This window comes from Cynocephalus volans, chromosome X (genome assembly GCF_027409185.1).
Source record: "Cynocephalus volans isolate mCynVol1 chromosome X, mCynVol1.pri, whole genome shotgun sequence".
Taxonomy (NCBI): Eukaryota; Metazoa; Chordata; class Mammalia; order Dermoptera; family Cynocephalidae; genus Cynocephalus; species Cynocephalus volans.
The window spans coordinates 65117665-65126717 of record NC_084478.1 but is presented as its reverse complement, the minus strand read 5'-3'; the positions used below and the strand labels follow the sequence as shown (position 1 = coordinate 65126717).

The 9053-nt window shown below is 52.5% G+C and overlaps 1 protein-coding gene across 1 annotated transcript; it reads right to left on the bottom strand.

The window, feature by feature from the left end:
* Positions 1-2413: 2413 nt before the first annotated feature.
* Positions 2414-8828, bottom strand: WDR13 (WD repeat domain 13). The gene is made up of 9 exons (XM_063084647.1): positions 8656-8828; positions 8233-8312; positions 7300-7540; positions 6343-6452; positions 6091-6221; positions 5253-5560; positions 4196-4376; positions 3961-4102; positions 2414-2597 (listed from the first exon to the last, which is right to left on the bottom strand). Exons 2-9 carry the CDS (start codon positions 8271-8273, stop codon positions 2414-2416), a joined length of 1338 nt encoding a protein of 445 aa, XP_062940717.1. The 5' UTR covers positions 8274-8312; positions 8656-8828.
* Positions 8829-9053: the final 225 nt, after the last annotated feature.

Here is a 9053-nt window from a genome sequence, read left to right as displayed (position 1 = left end):
GAGGTCTCCGAGTTCTTTGGGGATCTGTGTCTCAGGCTGTGAGGTCTGTGGAGTATATAAGGGTCGGTGTCCCGGGCTTTGAATTCTCTGAGATGTTTGAGGGTCTGAGTCTCAAGGTGTGATGTCTCTGGGCCCTTTGGTGGTTCGTGTTATAGGCAGGCAATTTTTGGGGTCATCTGGGGGACTATGTTTCAGGCTTGAGGTCTGTGGGTCGTTTTGTGGCAGAATGTGACTTCTCTTGGCTCTGTTTTGGTCTTTGCGTAAGGTTGTGAGTTCTCATGGCTGTTTAGTGGTGTTTATTTGACCATGTGTAGTATCTGGGGTGCTTGTGGGTTTTTGTCCAATGCTGTGAAATATCTGGGCATGTTGGGTATTTATGTCTGAATCTCTGAGGTCTCTTAGCTGTGTGGTTTCTCGCTCTGACGTTTCTGGGATGTTTGTTGTCTGCATGTCAGGCTGTGAAATCCATGGGCTGTTTGGGTGGTCTGTGTCTCAGGCTTTGAGAACACTGTGATGTTTTGGGGTCTGTATGCAGAGTGTGAGGTCTCTGGGCTCCTTAGTAGTCTGTGTTTGAGGCTGTGAGATCTCGTGTCTGTTTGGTCTTCATTTGAGTCTGTGCAGTTTGTGGGCTTTTCATGTTCTGTGTATCTTGCTCTGAGGTCTCACATCTGTCTGGGGTTCTGTGTCTCTGGCTGTGAGGATTGAGATTTGTTTAGGGGACTGTGTACAGAGTGCGAGGTCTCTGTAATGTTTGGGGGTCTTTATCTCAGGCTATGAAGTCTCTGGGATGTTTGGGGCTCTGGTCTCAGGATGTGAGGTCTCTAGGCTGTTCGTGGGTTTGCATGTCATGCTGAGAGGTTTCTAGGCTGTTTGGTAGTCTGTATTTCAGGCTCTGAGGTCTCTGGACTGTTTGGGGTATGGTGTTTCAGGCTGTGTCTTCTCTGAGGTGTTTATATATCTCTATGCCAAAATGTGAGTTCTCTGGAGTGTTTGTGCATCTGAGTGTCTGGCTGTGAGATCTCTGGGCTTTTGGAAGTCTGTGTCAGGCTTTTAAATCTTTGGATAATTTGGGGGTCTGTGTCTCAGGCTTTGAGGACGCTGGGATGTTTTGGGGTCTCTGTACAGAGTGTGAGGTCTCTGGGTTCTCTGGTGGTCTGTGTTTGAGGCTGTGAGTTCTCATGGCTGTTTGTGGGGTTTTATATGAGCCTGTGCAGTCTGTGGGCTTTTTGTGGGTCTATGTCTGAGGCTTGAGGTCTCAGATCTGTTTAATGGTCTGCAACTCAGGCTATGTGTTCTCTTAGCTATATGGGGGATCTGTGTCTCAGGTTGTGAGGTCTCTGGGATGTTTGGGGTCTGTGTCTGAGTTCCCTGAGGTCTCACTTATGTTTGGGGGTCTATGTCTGAGGCCGTGAGGCCTCTAAGCTGTATGGGGTCTGTGTTTCAGTCTGTGAGATATCTGGGATGTTTGAGAGTCTGCTCTTAGGCTGTGAGGTCTCTGGGTCATTTGGGGATCTATGTCTTAGGTTTTGAGGGCTCTGGGACATTAGAGGATCTACAGCTGTTAGGTTCTGGCCTATTTGGGGGTCTGCATCTAAGGCAGTTTGGTCACTGGCCTATGTGGGAGGTCTGTGTATGAGGCTGTGCATTCTCTCGGATATTTGGTTGTCTGTGTCACAGGCTGTGAGTTCTCTGGTCTGTTTTGCAGTAAGTGTGCAGAGTGTGAAGTTTTAAACTGGTTGAAGGTCTCTGACTGAGGCTGTGTGGTCTCTGGGTTGTTTGGGCAGGGGTGTGTCATAGGCTTAGAGTGTTCTGGGTTGTTTGGAAATATGTGTTTCATGCTGTAAGGTCTGTGGATTGTTTAGGGAACTATGTCCAGATCGTGAGGTCTCTGGAATGATTAGGGGTTTGCGTGTCAGGCTGTAAGGTTTCTGAGATATCTGGAGGTGTGTCCCAGGTAGGAGTTCTCTGGGATGCCTGGACATCTGCATTTCAGGCTGTGAAGTCTCTGGACAGTCTGAGGGTTTGTTTCTCAGACTGTAAGGTCTATGGTTTGTTTGAGGGGCTTTGTCCAGAATGTGACTTCTCTGGCCTGTTCAGGGGTCTGTGTCTTAGCCTGTGAGGTCTGGACTATTTGGGGGTCTCTGTTGAGGCTGTGAGGTCTCTGGCCTTTCTGGGAGTCTGTGTCTGAGGCTGTGAGGTCTCTGGGCTTTTTGGAGTCTGGGTCTTAGGCTGTGAGATCTCTGAGCTTTTGGGAGGTGAGTGTTTGAGGCTGTGAGGTCTCTGGGCTGTTTGGAGTCTTGTCTGAGGCAGTGAGGTCTCTGGGCTGTCTGGGAATGTGATTTAAAAGAGTGATTTCTCTGAGCTGTTCAGGGCTGTCAGTCCATTAGTAGCTGTGAGCCAGGAATTGAGGGCATCAGGGTGTCACGATGTTTGAGCCAGGTGGGCACCAGCCCTGGTCCCTGCCCCCACAAGACTTACCCACGCAGGCCCCCTGGCGGAAGGACATGAGCGGGCAGAAGATGCTGCGCACAGGGTGTGAGCTCTGCTCAATAGGAAAGCTTCTCTTAAGCTGCAGGGTCCCCTCGTTATCCACCACCCTGAAGGGAGGATGAGAGAGCGGGTCAGGGTGTAGCTTCTGCCCCAGAAAGGGGACCAGTGGTGGGCCAGTCTGTGTCCCCACCCCTGGGCCTGAGTTCCTTTCAAGGTTTATGAAATCCTATCTTGCAACAGCATAAACCTGCAAGCATGGGCTAAAGTGCAAGTTAGTGACAGTTCAGACACCACTGCATCTGTTGAGGTAAATGGTAGCCTCTGCAGTATTGTTCACTAGTTTTTCTAAGGATCTCTACAAGATCCTGGCATTAAGATGGGTACAAAGAGAGGAAATGGCTGAACAAGCCTTGGTGCACCTGCACTGTGGAAAACTGCTCAGCCATTAAAGAAGATGAACCATAGCCACTGTGGGTGATCTGGGGGTTTCCATGACGCATTGCCAGGTGAGCAAAGCAAGATGTGGAAAAGGATGTAGGAAAAGCCCATTTCTGTAAAACATGCCTTCCCTAAAAATCATGAGGATGTGTGTGCACACCTAGGATCCAAGCAGATAGAATAAAATATGGAAAGATACATGTTGTTAACATGCTATACTGTGGCAGGAGGACAGCTGAGGTGGCAGGAGGAAGGAGAGAGGGGAAAGGCTAAGGAAATGGGCAGAAACTTAAGAGTACACTTCAATTAAAAAGTATACATAAGGGCTGGCCTGTGGCTCACTTGGGAGAGTGTGGTGCTGACAACACCAAGCCAAGGGTTAAGATCCCCTTACCAGTCATCTTTAAAAATTAATTAATTAATTAATTAAATAAATAAAATTAAAAAATAAAAAGTATACATGACACCAAGGTCAAGGATTTGGATCCCGATACTGGACAGCCACCAAAAAAGAAAAAAAGTATACAGATGCTCCTGGGCAGGATCTTTTGAAGTTCTTCAGGTCATTCCAACGTGTGGCCCAGGCTGAAAACTGCATTTGGTTAACATGAATGATGTGAATGGAGATAGCAAACCGCCCCCACACCCAAAAAATAAGCCAAGGGGGAAAAAAAAGGAAGGAAGGAAAACAGGTCTCTGCTGTAAGGGGCCCTAATCTATTTGATGCCTCAGTCTGCTAAACTGGAAAATGAAGATAATAACAGTACCCACCTCACAGGTTGGCTGAGGATTAAACAACGTGATACATGGAAAGTGCTTCCAAACAGGGCCTGGCCACAGCGAGTACGGTATAAGTGCTTGCTACTGTGATCACTATTACTGCTACAACTGATATTGTCACTGCCATCATCATGAAGAAATTGTATCTCCACCCTCAGTAGAGTCAATCTGATGGAGGACACAGGCTCCTGTCCAAGTCAGATGGAAGGGGCAGGCCCTCCATCCCCTGGTGGCCCTGCAGAGGGTACCCACCTATAGAGCAACAGCTTGTTGAGGCAGGCATTGATGAGCAGTGAGGGGTCCCGGGCCTCACGGCTGACCCAGGAGCGGGCAGAGATGCTAGTCACAGGGCTCCCCTCATGCACCACCAGACGCTTGGCTTTGGTCAGCTTCCCTGCAGCAGTGGAGGGAGGAGAGGCAAAGGTAAGGCAGTGTCCTAGGAGCACAGGAGGGTGTGCACCCAGACCTAGGCATGTTGCCTGTCTACCTGTGGCCATGTCGAAGAGGAAGGAGAAGACACTGCCACGGTCATCACCCGCCCAGAGCAGCCGGCCAGGGGCATCAAAGGACAGAGCGAGGACACGGCCTGTTAGCTTGCTGGAGCCACCCTTCACCTTCTTGCCCGTGGAGATGTTCACGACATGCACATTCTGCTTGGCATTCCCCACCTGTAGGCATAATGCTCCATCATCCTGCTCCCAGCCAGTCCCTCCTGGAGTCTGACCACAGTGGGGCTGCTGTTGATGGGACTAGCAGGTCCCTAGTAAAGTCTATAACAGCAGGGCTGTGGCAGGTAGCCCAGGTGACCCAGGCATTAAACCTCTAGCCAGCCCTTCTTGCAATCTGCTCAGAGTAGGACAGCTGCTCTTGGGACTAAAGGGGCCTCATTAGAGCCATAACGCTACCACCTGGCTAGTCCCCTCTACAGCCTGAAAGCCACAGGGCTTTTCCAGGCCTATAATAATTGTTTCCCCTGCTCCCTGACTGCTCCTTCCCGGAGCCTGTGGGGCTGCTGCTGCTGCTGCTGAAATGGAAGGGATCCCAACCACATGCTCACTCTTGGCCAGTTCCCCTGTACTTCACCTCCCCCCACCCTCACCCCCCCCCCCCCCCAGGGCCATGCCCGACTTTTCATTTCCTCCTCCTGCTCTCTGACCAATCTCTCCTGGAGTCCAACCACAGTGGGGCTGCCACTAAGAGACCAGATGTGGTTTCAGCCTCATCATCCTGTTCCCCAGCAGGAGCCCCTGCAGTTGGAAAACTGTAGGACTATGGCTGATGGGACCAAAGGGGTCCCAGAACTATGACCCTACCCCCGAGCAGTGGCCCCTGGAGTCTACAACATCAAGGCCATCCCAGACCAAGATCTGCATTCCCCCATCCTCTGACTTGGTTCCCTTTGAGTCTGACCACAGTGGGATTGCTATGACGGGACTAGGGGGCCCTAGACCCCCCTAGGCCGCCTCCTCATCCTCTGACCCCATCAGACAGCCCGCCTGAGCCAGCGTGCCCGCCCTTGGTGAGCTGGCACCCTGGATCCTGACCACAGTGAGGTTGTTGTTGACGGGCTGGAAGGTGCAGCAGAGCAGTTCAGCACCACTGGGGTCAGGGATCTCCCGGATGCAGCGGCCATCCTCAGAGGCCCAAATGCGCATGGTGGCATCAAGCGAGGTGGACACGAGAATGTCATTGGAGAGAGACCAGGCGAAGTCGGAGACACCACGGGTGTGGCCCCGCAGCACGCGGAGCACGGTGGGTGGGGCAGGCACCAGCTGGCACAGGGAGATGCTGCCGTCGAGTGAGCAGCAGGCCAGGCGGTGCCGGTCATCATTGGCGAAGCGCACCCTTGGGACTGCAATGCCAAGGAGCCAGTTGTGGGAGTCAGCACACTCATTGGGTGAGTTCATTTATAAATAAGGGCTTTCCTTGGCTGACATGGGAGCTGTAACCTCAGAATGCCTTCTACCTAAAGCTCCCTAAATCTCAGCAGGTACTTTGCAGATTGCAAAAGTCTTCTGCAGTGTGAAAAAGCTCCTAGGTCTTTGCAAGCACTTTACAATCACCAAGGTCTGGGCAGTTTGCAAGACCCTTGACACTTTATGGCCCACTCTGCCCTCAGCAAAGGCTGTGAACTCTCCCAAGCCACTCACCAACCCAAGTAGCCTGCTACAAATCACTCCTTTAAGCTTCTGAGGACCTTTATAGTACACAAAGTACCGAGACTTTGCAGACCACTTTGCAGAGAGTTTTTCAGTCTGTGAAAGTCTTTACCGATGGCAATTCCTCCTTTGGAGGTGTGCCAGGGGCCTTGCATTTGGAAAAGGGTGGTTGTCACAGCATGGGCAAACACTTGGTGATGGGACCTGCCACCTACTAGCTCACCTGCCTCATCCACGTGCTGGTCAAAAACATGGTACATGCCCGCAAAGGCGTAGTTCTCACTCAGCGATGTGTCCCCAGCCATGGCCCGACTTGCCTCTGCCACCGACGTGGGCACCACACTGCCGGGTGGCCTGGGCACCAAAAGGAAGTGGGGGGGTGACAGAAGGTAGGTGCAAGCGTTCAGCCTGTCATTGCCCCATGGCCCCTCTTCTCCTCACAAGCCCCCACCTCTCGGCTGCCTCTGTTGCATACCTGTCCTCATAAACGGCACGGTTCATCTGTGCCTGCAGTTGGTAGGAGCCGCGGCTGACAGAACGGCGGTGTCCACGGGCTCCCAGGGCCCGAGGATCATCCTCAAAGTCCTGCAAATGGAGAGCATCAGAGTGGGCGCATCTTGAAAACAGGCCCTGAGAACCCTTGGGTCTGGAGCTTTCAAAACATACTCAGAAGCAAATCCCCTCTCACCATGTCCCCTGCCACCACCATCAATGCTTGTGTGCACTACTGCAGTGGCTTCTTCACTAGTCCCCCTGCTTCCACCCTCGCCCTGCTCAACAGATACTCAATGTGTGTTTTCTGAACAAAGAATGAACATTCTTCCCCAGAAAATTACTTGACTCAGTCTCTGAGGTGACCAATGTCACCTCCTCAGAGCAGTCTTCCCTGATCAGCCCCATTAAAAATAGCTTCCCTCTGTCCCCCATACTGGTCCTTTTTTATCCCTCAAGTCCACTTTATTTTTCCATCTTAGCACTTCTCACTACTAGCCATGGTAATTATGGACTTGTTTATTTGGCTTGCTATATATTTATTGGCGTATTTATCTTGTTAATTGCCTGTTTATGGAGTTTGCTGTGTGTTTACTGACTTCTTTTTTTTTTTTTTTTTTTTTTTAAAAGATGACCGGTAAGGGGATCTTAACCCTTGACGTGGTGTTGTCAGCACCAAGCTCACCCAGTGAGCCAACCGGCCATCCCTATATGGGATCCGAACCCGTGGCCTTGGTGTTATCAGCACCACACTCTCCCGAGTGAGCCACGGGCCGGCCCCTGTTTACTGACTTCTTTGGCATACTATCGCTTTTTGTCCTCTGCTGATGCTGAGAGCTAGTGCCTAGTATGTAGCAGGTGCTTGACGAACATCTGTGAAGTGAATGTGCGGGTGCGGAGGCCAGTGGCACATACGGCAGGCAGTGTGGCAGGAGCTCACCTCCATGCGGTCAAGGGTAGTGCGGCTGCTGCGGACGATGCTGTTGCTGTAGGCACGAGCACTGCCTGGCTCGGAGAGGGGCCCGTAGCGCTGGCCCAGCAGCTGCCCCCGCAGCCTCAGGTACTGCCGACGCAGCGCTGGGGGATGGTCAGCCTTGGCATTCTCCCGCAGGAGCTGGCTGCGCCGACGAATATACTGGGTCCGGAACTGTGGAAATGTTGGTGTGCGGTACGCGTTGTACCTGTGGGGTCAGGAGGGAGGGCAGGCAGCAGGTACAGACAGAGGAATCAATTAGCTCAAGGGATAAGGCAGGAGAATGTGGTGTGTAGCAGCAATTGGAGTCAGGGTGGCAAGAGAGATCAGCAGTGGTGATGGGGGCGAGTCTGCAGTAATAATGGTCATGATGATGAGATCAGTATGGGGACAATGGAGTCAGTCTGCAGTTATGCTGGGGTCGGTATGGGGTGACTGAGTTAGTGCAGACAATAATAGGGGTCAGTCTAGCATGGTGACAAAAATCAGACTGGCATGATATTGAGAGTTAGTGCAGGTCAATGTGGTGGTGGTGTGGTGGTGTGACACTGAGGGTTTGTGTGGGTCCACGTGGTTGTGGTGGTGGTAGTGGTGTCACACTGTGGAAGTGATGATAGTAAGAGAAGTCTGGGGGGCAACACTGGAATCTTCATCCCACCTCCCAAAGGCAGCCTCTCTGCCCATGCCCAAATCTGACTGCATTTCCCAACATGCTCTTTAGAACCCTCTCCCGCCAGGCGGGCTCACTGCTGGAGTGCCCCCACACCCTACTGTGCATGCTCACCTCCGGGCATGCCCACGCTGCCGCATAAGACAAGTTCTCCGCCCAGTCTCACTTATCGCCATTGCGCATGCACCACAGTAAGTTCCGCTCCCTTGGGTTTTGACCCCACGCCTCACCTCGCGTCCACTGCTAAGACTTGCTGCCACACCGCGGCCATTCCCCGGCCTCCTCTTCTGGCGTGTCCGCCCGCGGGAGCCTGCAGGACAAAGGCCTGGAATGTCAGCGTCCCAAGCAAAGGAATTTAGTTCCGTCCCTTAACGCCAGGCGAACGTTGCCATAGACACCAAATCCTTCTACGCCGGGGATGTCGCGGAATCCCACCCGTCAGTTAACATGGTCATCACCCCAGCCCTGTCCTTCTAGGGCAGCGCCTGGGTGAGTCACAGAGGCGACTCACACCTGACCCCGCCCCCAGTCGCCATAGCAACGCCCCTCCCCCGCCTAGCAATCCTTGCTTGACATTCCCCACCCATCTTGCCCCCTCCGCTCTCTGCCTTCCATTCTCGGGTCCAAGAGCATAGCCCGGGATCGGGGACCACCTCCGGGGCTGCCTCCGGCTCTTGAGGCCCCCGGGGCGGCCCTGAGACCAGTGTCGGCCGTTCCTTCTATCGGTGTTCTCCCTCTCTCAGGTTCCAGGCAAGATGGCCGCCTGCTACCAGAAAGAGCTGCCGAGCGCTCAGCGAATCGATAGGAATCCTTCTCAAGGCGTGGGAGTCTCGCAGGCGCACTAAGGACAGTAACTTCCGGCACAAGGACATAGGCTCCACCTCTTTTCTTCCCACGCCCTTAATGGCACTTTTTCTATACACAAGGATAATGTCCATGGGCCACAGGGACAGGGGTGAGTCTTCAAATCACGCACTAGAAATCAGAAATATGACTTAAAAAAAAGAGGAAACACACTTTCTTTTGAAAGAGTGATGTAGGCAGCTTTTTA

Bases quoted from the DNA above. Each gene is read 5' to 3' on its own strand.
- WDR13 (XM_063084647.1), bottom strand. From the start codon at position 8,273: ATGGCCGCGGTGTGGCAGCAAGTCTTAGCAGTGGACGCGAG. The intron at 5,561-6,090 runs GTGAGCTAGTAG...TTGGCATTGCAG, and splicing joins CCAGCACGTGGATGAGGCAG to TCCCAAGGGTGCGCTTCGCC. The intron at 2,598-3,960 runs GTGGGTACCCTC...TCCTCCCTTCAG, and splicing joins AACAAGCTGTTGCTCTATAG to GGTGGTGGATAACGAGGGGA.